At 34.2% G+C, this 15,869-nt stretch overlaps 1 protein-coding gene across 1 annotated transcript; it reads right to left on the bottom strand.

The window, feature by feature from the left end:
- Positions 1-7,423: 7,423 nt before the first annotated feature.
- On the bottom strand, positions 7,424-13,537 carry LOC123552283 (uncharacterized). The gene is made up of 4 exons (XM_045341818.2): positions 13,066-13,537; positions 10,113-10,326; positions 8,900-9,098; positions 7,424-8,298 (listed from the first exon to the last, which is right to left on the bottom strand). Exons 1-4 carry the CDS (start codon positions 13,133-13,135, stop codon positions 8,122-8,124), a joined length of 660 nt encoding a protein of 219 aa, XP_045197753.2. The 5' UTR covers positions 13,136-13,537; the 3' UTR covers positions 7,424-8,121.
- Between the last annotated feature and the right edge of the window lie 2,332 nt (positions 13,538-15,869).

The raw sequence follows: 15,869 nt of genomic DNA on the forward strand, positions 1-15,869 counted from the left end.
CGAGATCTTTACATGTAATTATTATCGATTCGTAATTATCATTTATACGGTACCTGTTGTTTTGGTAAATACGGTAGTGGTTGATTTGGCTGAGCAGGAATAATTCATGATTTTCACGTGTTATATGTCATGGTATATAAGATTGTGCAGTCGTGTATTCGCCACTTGAGGCTTAGAATATTGACAGCTAACGTGTACACTATGACCCACCCTCCCAGCCTTTTTTTGGGTCTGGGACAGATGGTCATATTATGTAGGTGGGAGCCATAATATGCAGATAATTGAGGTATACAAGTGATCATATTGTGCAGGTGGTCTTACCATACAGGTGACCATAATATGCAGGTGGTCTTAGTATACCAGTGACCATAGTTTACAGATGGACGTAGTATACAGGTAATGATAAATGCATGTGTTCGTAATATAGCTACGGTTATAGTATACAGTTGGTCGTTGTATACAGGTTTTCATATAAGACAGTTGTCATAATATAGAGTTGGTTACAGTACATAGGTTTTTGTCGTAAACAGGCCTTGTCAACAGGTTCAAATGTATGACTGTTACATCATCCATGAGTTTTTCTATCATAACATAATCGTGTTAAGATTACCATTATTTCTCATATAATTAATATATATTAATCCGAAATACAGTCGACAGTCTATGTCGTGTTACGATATTGGGAAGTACATGTATATTTTTGATAATATGAAATTCAATTGCTTTTAGTCTCGTTTCAGACACAGAACCTAGGCACCAAGGAAACAGGGAATAATTACAGAATATCATTGAAATGTTGCATTTATTCCGCGAGTAATGTAACGATGTTAGCTGTCAATACAATAGCCTAAACCTATTTGATGTTTGTTGATTTGTTTCTGTGGTATGATAATGAAGATAAGATAATAATTGATTTACTCACGCTACGACTTCATATCTCGTTTTTACGAGAAAAATATTTTGTTATTACAATAAATAATATCGTAAATACAATAACATTGTATCATCATGACAAGACCATTACGGCCACATTTTCTGGTAATACCGAAACGTGAAGTACAACTTTAGGACATATGACTCCCTTTTCTTTGTCTCTGTAGGAGAAAGGTAACTTTTCACATTTCTGTGTAGGACTTTAATAAATGTCTGTTATGGCCAAAAAAGAAAATAAACTAGAAAATGCTTTTGTAAAAAAGCGCATGTCTCCCCCAATGCAAAGTCCTATAGGCAAGAAGTCAATAGTGGTCAGGAGCAAAAGTCAAAGAGACACTGATGGTTGGCTGCAATAGGGATCATCTACTTGGCATGTCCGATCATCCCGCTAAATTTCAACACTCTTGGCCTAGTGGTTCTCAAGTCACTGTTCAGGCTTCTGTGACCTTGACCTTTGATCAAGTGACCTCAAAATAAACAGGGTCATCTACTCTGCAAGTCCAATCATCCTATTAAGTTTCAACATTGTAGGTCAAGTGGTTCTTAAGTTATTTCCAAAAAAAATGATTTTACATGAACAGGCCACTGTGGCCTTGACCTTTAATAGATTGACCCCAAAATCAATAGGGGTCATCTACTCTGCATGTTCAATCATCCTATGAAGTTCACCATTCTGGGTCAAGTGGTTCTCAAGTTATTGATCGGAACTGGTTATCAATGTTCATGCCCCTGTGACCTTGACCTTTGACGGAGTGACCCCAAAAACAATAGGGGTCATTTACTCTGCATGAACAAACATCATATGAAGTTTCAACATTCTGGGTCGAGAGGTTCTCAAGTTATTGATTGGAAATGGCTTTCCATGTTCGGGCACCTGTGGCCTTGACCTTTAACAGAGTGACCCTAAAATCATTAGGGGTCATCTACTCTGTATGACCAATCATCCTATGAAATTTCATCATTCTGGGTCAAGTGGTTCTCCAAGTTACTGACCGGAAATGGTTTTCAATGTTCAGGCCCCTGTGACCTTGACCTTTCACAGAGTGACCCCAAAATCCTTAGGGGTCATCTACTCTTCATGACCAATCATCCTATGAAGTTTCAACATTCTGGGTCAAGTGGTTCTCAATTTACTGACTGGAAATGGTTTTCAATGTTCGGGGCCCCTGTGACCTTGACCTTTAACGGAGTGATCCCAAAATCGATAGGGGTCATCTACTCTGCATGTACAATCATCCTATGAAGTTTCAACATTCTGGGTCAAGTGGTTCTCTAGTTATTGATCGGAAATGGTTTTCCATGTTCAGACCCTGTGACCTTGACCTTTGACAGAGTGATCCCAAAATCAATAGGGATCATCTACTCTTCATGACCAATCATCCTATGAAGTTTCAACATTCTGGGTCAAGTGGTTCTCAAGTTACTGACCGGAAATGGTTTTCAATGTTCGGGCCCCTGTGACCTTGACCTTTAATGGAGTGACCCCAAAATCGATAGGAGTCATCTACTTTGCATGTACAATCATCCTATGAAGTTTCAACATTCTGGGTCAAGTGGTTCTCTAGTTATTGATCGGAAATGAAGTGTGAAGTACGGACGGACGGACGGACGGACAGGGCAAAAACAATATGTCTCCTGGGGGAGACATAATAATTTTACACGAACACTGCATAAGAAATGTGGGTATGCAGCATTTGAAAAATAAAGGAAAAGTATGTTTTTGTACATTACGTTGCCTATTTTTGGCTGAAAATGCCATACCAGGTGTATTTCTGCGAAAATTTTCTTTCATGATTTAGGGGTATAAAAAGCGGATTTTCTATCAGCTAAAGATTTAAACTACTTTTGGCCTATTCTTTGATTTTCATTTTACTGATAATCAGGGGGCCGATTTCGGTCAAAATCATAGATTCCCCTTCAGAGTTTTTATTGCAGCTACAATTTCTGTAAAACGTTGCAGTTTGTATTTCGAACTTCATATTGAACTTTCAATTTTTCCAATAATCGGCATTATCGATTTTTTGACACATTAAATAAAGATGGATAATTTCGATTTATTCGCTATATCTTTTAAATGGCTTAAAATAACTAATTTGCTTCGGTGGCATTCGTTGATTTAATATTTCATCTAAATGATGATATAATTTTAAATGTTGTAAGTTTACGCTTTCGCTTACTCTTTGGACTTTTAAACGTACCACCCTTGTTTTCCATTGACGTCAATTGTAGATGTCTATTTTTTGCTAAAATTTAGGGTAATTTTTGTTTGTATATTGTTCAAAGTACGAAAATCGGTGAAAATAATCGTTTTTGCTTCGGTGATGTTCTACAGAATAATTATTGCTCGAATCAACTGTGCAAAAATAGTTTTAAAAAATATTTTATTTAACTTACCCTTTGGGTGTTTTATAACATCACTATTACTTTTAAAATGAAGACTCGGGCCGACTCGGAATTTTCCGGATTTTTCCGAATGCGAGCAAACGACTCGGTATACAGGTAGTTTCCAGTTACGGCAAATTTTATGTCAAAGTAAATTTACGTTTTTAAATACCTGGATGTAATTATCATAATTAATCAATTATTTTGCGTCTATTTTTCATAACAATGATTAAAGGTTATACATATTTTGACATGCGAATGCGTGAAAGAAGGGACCAGAGGTAAACAAAAGTAGATACATATGGGATCTTTTATTGGGGAAAAAAGGCAGACACAAAGATGAAAGTGTCTATACTTAGAGAAAGTGTCAGCTTGATTATTTGTCCAATTGTTTTCTTAAGTACATCAAAATATGATCCTTGTATTGGATGAAGATAGTCCTCAACTGTCAAAAATGTGCGATTTATTTTTATTATTTGCACACACCTTGACACGCAAGATTCCTCAACCTTTTCTTTAACCAGTTCGCTTCAGCGAAGTGTTTTAATATGGTTAAATGACAATTTATACATATTAATGAATGATAAGATGGAGAGTAAATTATCCGTATTTCAATCTATTAGCATGTTAATGAAAACTCTGACAGCGTAAGCGAAGATTAATTTAGAAACTGACAGTTTCATATCGGGATTTTTATTTCAATCAGATGTAATAGATATAAATTTTTGAGTAAGCTCTAACTGATACTTAATTAGATAGTCCCTTGCTTGTTACTTTTATTACCTTTTCTCTGTAATAAAATTTTAACACCATGCATGGATAATTATGGGGGTGATAGTGGATATTTCGCACTTTTATAGCACATGTCGCTTTGAAAAAAGGAGGCATTTAATAACGGCAATAAAATGGGAATTAATAAAAAAAACAATGCTTATCTTTTATTCTTTATTAAAGTAAACAAGACATTACGAATGATTATGTTTTTTTTTCGACTGCTTCATTGTATTGCTTGTTTAAGATCATTATCTGTTCTGTTTATTGCTTATTCAAGCGACACTTAAAAACATTTGATTTTTAAATGTAAAGTTACAAATTCTGAAGTGTGCAGGATTCCGTACATGAAAACAGAGTACATCGCTCCGTGGGCATCAATCTCTGAATAACTTTGTCCCCTTCTTTCAAGTACATATTTCGCACGTGCAACTTGGGTGTTAGGTGCATAGGAAACTACAAATTTTGCCGTTTTATACGCTGAAGTGGAAATGATTGTCATTTCTTTATATTTATACAATGTGTCTATATATGTCAAACTTTACTTTCTTATCCGAGAAAATATTACACGTTTGTAAGCTATTGATGTGTATATCCAATCAAAGAAGTATAAAATACACAGAATGGCAACTGGCTGTAATCTCGCGTGAGCTCGTGTCACAGCGTGATTCGGCGTTATCTTACTAAAAACAAACATCGGCGAGCATGGAGTTACAATTTGTACCTTTAAAACAACATTTAAAAACATGTTAGCTTCTAAAACAAAATTAGTTTAATGTGAAATGGTCTTAATTAAGACACGAAGTACACGTTTTTGTTTTGCCACCGAAAGACGCGTGGTCATACGGTGATAATTATTTTACAGATGAATAATTGCTTTCGCATACAAAATGGCGCGTGGAGAAACGAGATCTCGTTTTTTTGTCACGGGAGGTTGGCGAGATTTGCTCTATATGCCTTTCAAGTTGCCAATCTATTTATTTTTATAGCTCTTTGATCCAATAAACAAAACGTATTGCAACTTGACGTGGGTACATGTATTTCATCTCTATTTTTAAAATAAAACAGTATTTATTTCTTATACATAGCAATGATAATTTGAATTATTTCAAACAGATAGTCCCTATCCGTTTTATTAGGCCAGTAAAGAGTATACTTTAGTATACTTAACAAAGTTATAAATTAAAACTAACATTTGACTTGACTGTGAATTAAGCGATTCTATTTTCATACCAATATATAGAAAAGAGAAAAGTTGTTAACATGCGTACACATTTATATTTGCATATTAGGTTTTCAGTATTCTACAGTGATACATGAAACTGAAGTTATTCATGTGGTTATTATATACGTACAGTGTTATAGTTTGTGTTGATGTAAACACGTTTATTGTTAAACAAATTTTGAAATATTACAATGTTGACTTACACACTTAAATGATAAAATGCTTTCACGGGGAAAAAGACATTTAAGTACTACCTGGACCTTTCTGGTACTACCAGCTAAATATGTAAATAAAGATGCAAGGAAAAGATATGATATGCCCTTTAAGTGTACTTATTTTCTTTATTATTTTACTTAAATTTTATTATATCTCAAACTTCACTCTTCCTTCGCTCATGTCACATCACTCTCTACAAGTGTCTTTAATCCGCTTAAAACATAAATGCTAGGTAGAGTAAAGACTAAGTTACTTATTACCTGAAGGCAATAAATATCGATTTTGTAGATAAGGTGATTTATGATCCCCGCTTAATCTCGGAAGTTTACGTAAAATTTACGGACGATAACGATCATACCTGTCGCATTATCGATTTTTCTCCAGCTCTTAATCTAATTACTCAGGTATAATGATTGTATCATTTTTCTCAGCGGTACGTAACATGCCATTGATCTGGAAACCATTTGCTCCAGTTTGTTTTTCTGTCATCAACAGTTATGATTTACTAGTAATAGCGATAGAAACGGATCGTTGGCATAAAACTAATAAAATGATGAAAAGTTACAATAGTAGTACGCTTTCCGTCCGTTCGTTTGTGTGTGGATTCATCTTTACCGTTGATTTTCATGATTCTATCAAAGCTACACAGTATACAAAATAATTTCTCTCTTTTTTTTATGAAACAACAATGATGTTCAAATCAAATTAAATAAAAGAACTGTTTTAATTAAGATACTGTTTAAATAGAAAAAGTGGAATACACGACATAATTTTTATGACAATGTTGCAAGGTAGTGGAAATGCAAGCTACCGTCCAGGCCCACCAGCCCCGGGCTGAGCAGAACTCGACATTTACACATTTTCAAGTACCAACATATTATTTAGAGATACCTGTAGATGTATTCATACGGCGGTGCACATGGAAACTTCAATGGTACTAAAAGTGAATTTGCATGGAACGCGGCGTATGGTTTCCAGCCAGAATTATAAGCGCTCTTAACCAAAAAACAATGAGCAGAATTAACCAAACTGGAAGTTAGAGAGGGCATCTGAGGTTGTCGAGTTTGCATACCACAGGAATGGCCATAGGACAAAAATAAAAAGCAGGTACCATATTCAAAGGGTGATTAAACAATACTAAAAGGTATTACTGCGGTTATATTTGATCCAGTGCCCAAGTCGAAATGTTCAAGTTGAAAAATATAACAGAGCACTAAAACAACACATTGTCGTGCTGACTGATCTGAAAAGATCGAAATACAACAGCTCTGACTGACAGCACGGGGATACCTTTTACGGCCACCACATGTCACAGACATTAAGACACAAAAAGGGAAAAACCACAGGCCGCCAAACATGACAGAACAATTAAAACACGAGTGACTTTTCATACTGAATTTATTAAAAGAGTTGAATAAAATAATAAAATGCGAGGCTATGCCGAGCATTACATCATTTTTTTTCAACGAATTTAATTAATTCAATGTGGAAAGGCGCAAATGTTACATTCTTTTTATCACATGTAAGTTTTTCCTGCTAAAATATAAAAAATTCCTATTTCTTTGCCTATTATAGACCAAGTAATTATAGTCTGTAGTGAAAATGCAAGCTACTGTTTACGCTATATAGCCTGCCAGGGTTAAGGAGAACTCGACATTAACTATAAAGGCCTACTTTTACTTGGATTTTGATTTTGAAGCAGGTGTGTATTTTCGAAAATGGAAAGGCTTTATCAGGGGCATGTACTTTTTTATGAAATATCAATCGTATGGCTATCACACGCGACATTTTCTGGGATGGGACTGTGTCTGTTCCTATTTGTAGTGTCGATTCAGTCAGGTTATAACGATATTTTTTTTCCTAAATGGATTTTAAAAGATACGACAAATGTGGGTATTATTTTCATACAGAACATTGTTTTATTCGTGGATCTTTTCTTTTTTCTAAATATTCAAAGATAAAATTTTGAATCTACGCTGACAGTAAAGTCACTTAAATACATTTCCTTTTTTTCAAGTAGAGATTTTGCAGTTAATATACATGAAATATCTAACTAATACTTTCTCCAGAAATTATCTCGGAATCCATTCTACTCCAAATAGTCTAAAAGATCGTAACCTTATGAAAATTTGCAAAATTATTGACCAGTACAATTTGCTATGATTCGGTCTGATATCACTCAATTTTTTTCAGAAGAAATGATAACAGGTATTAATCGTTCAGAGTTTAGGAAATACATTCAGGTATTGACCATTGAAAAACATGGTGTGGATTTAAACAGGAAGAAAACGGGATAAGAAACCGAAAAAGCTTCTTTTATAAAACTTACTGTGGAATGACAACACATTTCTTGAATTTAGTTTGCCTGAATACAAAAATCTATATCTATTTATAAAAAATTAACTTGAAAATTACCACACAAAAAGAAGAAAATCTCATATCTTCTTTCAGTCCGTCCGTGAGTGTGTGTATTAAGCGTCGGCCGTCTCTATACTTTTTGATGTTCTACTAGTAGCAAAAATAGCCACAGTATAAAACAACAACAACGTATACAGCTTATTTTATTGAAACTCACCAGGAAATCCTATATTTATCTAACCAACAATATGATCAGGATCAAGTGGTGCGCCTACAGTTGTTGTTGGTGAAGGCGTGACTGTAGGAGGAGGAGTAGGCGGGCCGCTGGCGACAGAGAAATTGAACCTTATACAGCCAATATTATCTTTAGATGCTGGATTTTCCTTGACAATGAGTTTCAGCATGTAGTCACCCTGAAATAAAGAAGTACTCGACATAGTTTTAAACGTTTTCATTTCTCTATGATTGTAATGTATTAATGTTGAAGCTATTTCTTACAAAATTTTTATCCAGAGGTATAAGTTAACATTTAAAGTAAGAAAACTTATGAATATTTATAGTAAAAATACAAGTTAAAATGGCATATGCATTTTAAACGTTGGGAAACTGTACGATAACAAAAGTAAAGACTTGCTGTTTCTACTCCCTTCAGTTCAAAATTTTATACATATATTCTGAGAATTTTCAGTTGTAAATTTTGTACACGGCTACAGGTTTGCTTAATAAAGTGTAAACTGGTTTATTTGAGACAACGCATCATTGAAATTTTCATAATTTAACTAACTATAATTTTACGAAGATGTTTTTAGCCGCTTAATACATCTGTATGTAGAATGAAAACATCAGCTTTATAACCACATTTATTTTGCTTATGTTTAACGCCAAAGGAGGTAAATACTCCTGAATTAGATGAGGTCCTTTTTTAAAAAAAATACTTCATGGGAATTTACTTAGAATTTTCTAACTATAACATACATTTGTAACTGGTAGAAAATATAAGGCATACGGACTTACGTGTAATATTTTGTGGAGAGAGCTGGACAGTGGGTGCAATTTAATGGTAACATCTTTATCCGTGCTTCGCGTAGCTAGTATAGGGCACCCTTTATGTCCGCCCAACAGTGTGGTGACGATTGCGTCTATTTGTTCCTGGAAGCTGGGTGGGTCCGTGCTGACAATGTTATTGTTCATCGTACACAGGTCAATATTCCGACTGCAAGCAAACATAAGATAGAACGTAGTCGCGGGTTACATGTAGCATTTGCCTCTCATGCTCAAGATTCGACAAGACCTCAGTGATTCTTCCATCTTTTGCATTGTGTTAAAATATTATTATAATTTTGAAATTTGCATAAAGTAATACCGCCATTTGATAAACTATTATGGCAAAATGAGCAAAAATGTCCGGAATACTGAGAACGCAGTAAGTGTCAATTTATGTGCCAGAAACGCATGTCACTTACAACTGACTAGTTTCCAGTGCAAGGAATGGAAAAATATCCATTAAAAGTACAATAAATTCTGTGAATTTACCAATTTTCATTAAGTGGAACCTTATTCAAGACGTATCGTCAACAGTTTAGATTCACACATGTAATATCGAAACTAAGTCAAAATTCAGTTACGCTTCCCATTGCACTTTATGTACAACTTAATGACAAGGAAATTTGTTCTTTGTTAATGCCTAAAATATTGAAACATTTCAAGTTACAACTTAAATACCTTCAAGACAGACATACAGGAAACTAATTATGTTTCAAATGGCAGGATCGTATTCACATATTTTGCATATTCAAGGAATGTAGCGGACTTGCTAAGTTGTGGTTATTTGCCTGGAAAGCAGGTGAAATACAATGCTGATGCATCGAGGTATAAAATACAAATTAAAGTAAGTGTCTGAACAACAAGGAATGACAAACTTAAGTAAACTGTCCATGTTCAAATGTATGTATCTGCGACTCACAGAGCTACCTTGTACTGATTTCTGTACCCATATTTAAGTAACTGGAATACAAGAAACTTCAGAAGTACCGAAGCGATAGGCAGTTCAAATAACGGTGCATTGAATTCTGGAATGTTTTACACTTCCAGTGCAGTTTTTTTTATTGGAACGAAGGAAACTACCGATATTTAATGCAGGTGCCAAGAATGCAGACATTATGCAGGAAGTTTGTTGGTGCCTGTAATAGAGGAAACTAACAAGGTTTCAGTGTAGCTGCCAGCTTACCAAGTTCCGATGTAAGTGCCTTGAATGCAGGGAACTTGTGTCATATTGCCGGTTAAAGAATCCACCTTGGTTAGCTCAGTGTCAATGACTGGACTGGTTAAGTTTCTCAGGATTCTTATATTCACGCGCATGTGCAGTTCATCCGGAAATATGATTGGCAACGGGTACATGTCAAAGTTGAGCCAAATGTATGCCGTGCTGAAAGGACTAGTCCCTGTTATGTGTAAGATAGTATTTTAATTGATATAGAATTGTTGTTGAGAACGTATATGCTTAGAATTAACCAGTAGTATTGAAATGTTTGATTCCAATGTCTGTATTCAACCCTAATAGCCTATGATATATAAAGTGTCCTGAAGAGATCAATGCAAAAGCGCTCTATAACTTATTTTAAAATGATCTTCACGACCAATGGAACAAATGAAGGAAGTATTGCAATACAAAGTTCCCAACAGGAAGGTGACTAAATTCCGCAACTGCAGTATAACCTAATGATCCGATATCTTTCAATAATGTTTATATAGTACTGTGTTTAGATTAAAATTTGAATATATGTGGGGATAACAGGAAGGGTGTAATGAAATACTTCATCATATTGAAGCGAAGCAGTACTGGATCCATAAGACACGTGACTTGTTACGTTGAATATCTATACAAATTTATTTTAATATACAGGTTTGGACGAAAGAACTACAGACGGGACAAGAAAAGTGACCTAAAGTATTTGAAAGACCTGACAAGAAAAGATAAATGAGCCGTGCCATGGGAAAACCAACATAGTGGGTATGCGACCAGCATGGATCCAGACCAGCCTGCGCATCCGCGCAGTCTGGTCAGGATCCATGCTGTTCGCTAATAGTTTCTCCAATTCCAATAGGCTTTAAAAGCGAACAGCATGGAGCCTGACCAGACTGCGCGGATGCGCAGGCTGGTCTGGATCCATGCTGGTCGCATACCCACTATGTTGGTTTTCTCATGGCACGGCTCAAATAATGATGATAACCTTGAGCTAGGGATCTGGATGCTGTGCAAGACACATCATCTTGTTTTGGGGGAGATTTGTTTCAAGTGATATTAAAATCCCTTGATTGATGATACAGTTTTGGACCGGACAGAAAAAAAACAACACTTTTGACCTTTGACCTCTACGTGCTAGGCACGACACATCGTATTATTATAGGAAATATTCGTGCCAAGTAATATTAAAATCCCTTGATAGATTGTTGAGTTACAGACCGGACAGGAAAAAGGGTCTTGTTGACCTTTGACCTCTAAATTTGACCTTTCCTTTTGAGTTAGGAGTCCGGGATTTATGCAGAGCATGTCAACTTGTTATTATTAAAATCTCTTGATGGATGACAGAGTTATGGACCAGACACGAACATGTGGACAAACGGACGGAAACAATCTTATAGTCCCCGAAAGTGTTTTTCAACCAGTAGGAGACTAATGATCTGAATTTATAAACTGTTTGCTCAAATATAAATTGAACACTTGTAGATTAAAGATGTATTCTGTGTTTATGATGATCAGTTTAAAGTTACATGAATGCACGCGAGTTCTGAAAAAAAAAACAATAGAATAAGATCTACCGGTGTAGAATGAATCACATGACAACAAGATTTAAAATTGCTGATTAGTTAACAAAACAAAATTGCATAAGGCGAAACATATTTCTGATAATAATTTTAAATGTTGAACAAAGAGAAATATAGGGTGTTGCACAATTAATTCCATGCCTGATAAAATCTTCCAATTTCTTACATGTAGAATATGTTCATTATTTTACTATTGTGTTTTTGTATATGAATTCTTGCCGAGAATATGTTATTTGTTTTTCATCTTTTACTAGAGAACAGTCACAAAGACATGAAATAGCTCTATGCAGTTAAGTATTTTGCTTACAATTTCATATCTCCTCTTACTTTCCAAAATTACCGTTGACTGACATGGTGGCCAACCTACACCGTACACACAGGGAAAACCGTTCGATTCTTAGGCCAATTTTGTTTGTAATTTCCTTATTACTTGATGTATTTTGATAAAATTCAAAGCGTCGTTGACAGAAAACAAATCATTTGCTCGCCACAAAAGGTCAGCCACACTTAACCAATACTGTCTCCAAACACTCCATCCAGATTCCAGTGTATACGTTATTCAGACACTCGTTCCGAGAAAAAACAAGAGCTGTCAGTTGACAGCGCGCTCGACTATTCTCAGTGCTTGATAGTATAATATAAGCTATGAGTAAAATTTTAACATTACAATAAGCATGTTTTAAGTCGAAAGGGGGCCATAATTCAGTCAAAATGCTTGATAGAGTTGCCTCCTCCTTTTTACAGACTGGGGTCATGATGGTAAACAAGTATGCAAAATATGAAAGCAATATCTCAATGGACTTTGAAAATATTTGGGGTGGTACGCAAACTTTAACATTACAATAAGCATATTCTAAGTCGAAAAGGGGCCATAATTCAGTCAAAATGCTTGATAGAGTTGTTTGCTCCTGTTTACAGAATTGGGTCATGATGGTAAACAAGTCTACAAAATATGAAAGCAATACCTCAATGGACATTGAAAATATTTGGGGTGGTACGCAAACTTTAACATCTGTGTGACGCTCACGCTAACGCCGACGCCGGGGCGAGTAGGATAGCTCCCCTATTCTTCGAATAGTCGAGCTAAAAAAAACACGAAGTGGGCGAAGTGTTTGAGAAAAGTTTTTCAGGTAGACGCTCTGTGGCGGGGAAAGCTCTCATTTTCCAGGCTTATAAAAATCTGGCGTTTAGTGAGGAATTTGTAAGCAGAAATGTTACCTGAATCGAGCGATTTTCGCGTGCGTGTGCGATAACGAAAAGTCACATTGAATGGCCATTTCGGTATTTATTGACCTTTCATTTGACACTGCGCAATGAAATGACGCTCGAAACGAGAAAAGATTATAGACACTTACCGCAATTTTCAAAATGAAGTGCCCACGTTGTAGTGCAAAATGTAGAAACAATTACAAATACCTTAAACATTTTGATGGTAATTTTAAAATGTTTAACGATAAGAAGGCGAAGACTTTTTAGGGAACATGTAAGATAAGAACTATGTTTACCGATAAATATTCATTCCACAAACAAGACAGAAGGTTCATGCGCCTTATCAAAATATATACTATTAATTCACATGTCAATATGATGAAAGAATTCTTTACACAAGATATATTTTGTTGAATTTATAAAGAATAACAGTGTTTTCAAACGATGATTCAAGCAACGTTTATAAGGTAAATCTAAAAATGTCCTTCTATCTTTTTTTTCCTTTGGTACTGGAACTGGGTAATGTACACAGGTGTGAACTTACCATTCCTAGATCTATCTAAGAAGACAAAGAGTTACAAAGTGTTTTTCAATGAAAATTACTTTCTGCGATATTTCCGAAAAGGCCGTAGATAAATCTGTTCATCCAGCGTATTTTTATGAAATATAATATCAACGAAAGAAACTAAATTGATTTAAAAATCGTTGAACATACGAAAAGCAAATACATGTATTAGAACAAAGCCCAGACTTAGTTTATTTTACAAGTACTGTTTTCATATAAGTTTAGAAAAAAAAACAACATTTTTTTTTCAGCTCGACAAACTAAAATATAAAATAAAACTTAACAAACTAGTCAACATTTTTTAAAAAATTTTTTGGGTTTCCAATTGCATCTGCACGAAGCGGTCGTAAAAATATCAAAATGATATCAACACGTACTCTATAAAGATTTAGGAAAAATGCAACTATGTTGCAATTTTGTACTGCCCAGGGAAAAACACGTTTTAGTAACTTCGCATAAAGGATCAAGCCGTTTGTATAATTTGTTATAAAATCTAACACACAAATCGTTTACAAATGGATCTGGCCCCAATTTTACAATAAAACATAAGTTATTGCTTAGTTAAGTCTGTTATTTTAAAATTGTGTTATTACCTAAGTAATTTTTGTTATTTAAAGTTGATTTTTTCTAGAGCTAAAATACAGTATGGTAAGTAGTATTTGTCTGCAGTACTTATTTCTGTCACGCAGATATGACATTACATTTCCCTGTAAGCACGGTATAACGAACTTAAAGGTGGTCAATCACATTTAAACAACATTTAATGACATTTTTTACTTTTTGTATATTCTGGTAGAGAATTATTTAAGGAACAAAAAGACCGATTACATAGAGTTAGATTCCTATTTGAAATGTATATTTTATTATTTTTATAAAATTTTGTAATTACTCCCCTTCAATATGAAAGTATATAAAAAGCTGGGTATTTCTTTTTATTTCGATACAATGTCTAGTTTTACATTTGCATTTGATAGACACATCAACTATTGAACAATCTGAACCAAAATGCAAGTTTAAAAGCTGTGTGTAGCTTCTGAATTCATTTATTTCCAATCAAGATAGGCAAAGGGAGGTAATAATAATTTTTCAAAATTGCGTTTCTAATGAATTCCATCTAAATACATAATTTTTAATGCAAATATTTTACAAATATATTACAATATGTCTAATATTTATACATTTCCTTAGGCAAAGTATGTTTATCAAATTTATACTTATGATAAAATAACTCTATCTTGGTTGGGCAACCAGGATAGGAAAATGAAATTTTAAAAATACCTCCAGTGAAAATCTAATTTGTATTAAGTGTTAAGTGAACATAAATGAGTGTAAATGATCAGATGCTAAAGTTTCGAACAAATCCGTTACATGGCCAAAATCTGATTATCCACCTTTAAGTATTTGCTTAATTATTTTTCTTATTTCTATACTAGTCTGCTAATGCTCGGATATTATTATAAAAGTGTTCCTTAGGATCAAACATGAAATTTAAAAGGGGCTGTCGCCTTATAGGGTTCCTCATTACAGTATAATGGGGTCAAGATGTCAAATTAGTGCATTTACAAATAAGCTATATCGCTGTTCACTTGTTTTATTTTCATATAAACATTTATATTGGTTTAAAAGTTTTAAATATTGTTTTTCAACGCCCTTTAGTATTTTGTAAATAAAACTGATGATAATATAATTATATATTAGATTATATATATATATATATATATATATATATATATATATATATATATATATATATATATATATATATATAATATTATATAAAATAATATATATCTAGGAAAAGTGGCATACGATGGCAAAGTGTGTTATACTTGACATGTTTGCCAATGTATATATGTAGATCAACTGCAAAAAATATTTTTGGCACTGTCGTGTCCAAGGGTTATTCAACTATGTTTAGTTGAGATGGAACATCGGTCAATATTTTCAATATGAACATATTAATTTTATATCAGGTTTGTGACGTCATTAATGACACAAATTAATGACAAAATTGCTTAATACTGGAGATGGCAGTACTTGCCGCATAAAGACCAGCTATAAGTTGCATCTATTATGTGACGTTTTATTTTTAGGTTACCTTATTTGAACTGTCATGGCTCAATGAATGCACGCACGGTTGATATCGCTGCTATGTTTATTTAATTGAACTGGCCATTAAACAATGTGTCCAATTTTCATTCAAATCTGTCAAAATTTGGCAGAGGTAAAAACAAAAGTCAGGTAGCAAAAAAATCTGAATTTAAGCTTTGAACTGACTATCAAAAGATTGTTTACATATTGTACACCTTTTGATAAATGTTTGCGAAAGAGAAAATATGGTTGGTTTTGAGGAGGAAGACTACAACGAAAATGAATCACATTTAA

This window comes from Mercenaria mercenaria, chromosome 4, assembly GCF_021730395.1.
Source record: "Mercenaria mercenaria strain notata chromosome 4, MADL_Memer_1, whole genome shotgun sequence".
Lineage (NCBI taxonomy): Eukaryota > Metazoa > Mollusca > Bivalvia > Venerida > Veneridae > Mercenaria > Mercenaria mercenaria.

Coding starts and splice junctions, on each gene's coding strand:
- LOC123552283 (XM_045341818.2), bottom strand. CDS start 13,135: ATGTTTAAGGTATTTGTAATTGTTTCTACATTTTGCACTACAACGTGG. Junction 10,327..13,065: donor ACTTCATTTTGAAAATTGCG/GTAAGTGTCTAT, acceptor TACACATAACAG/GGACTAGTCCTTTCAGCACG. Junction 8,299..8,899: donor CTCTCCACAAAATATTACAC/GTAAGTCCGTAT, acceptor TCTTTATTTCAG/GGTGACTACATGCTGAAACT.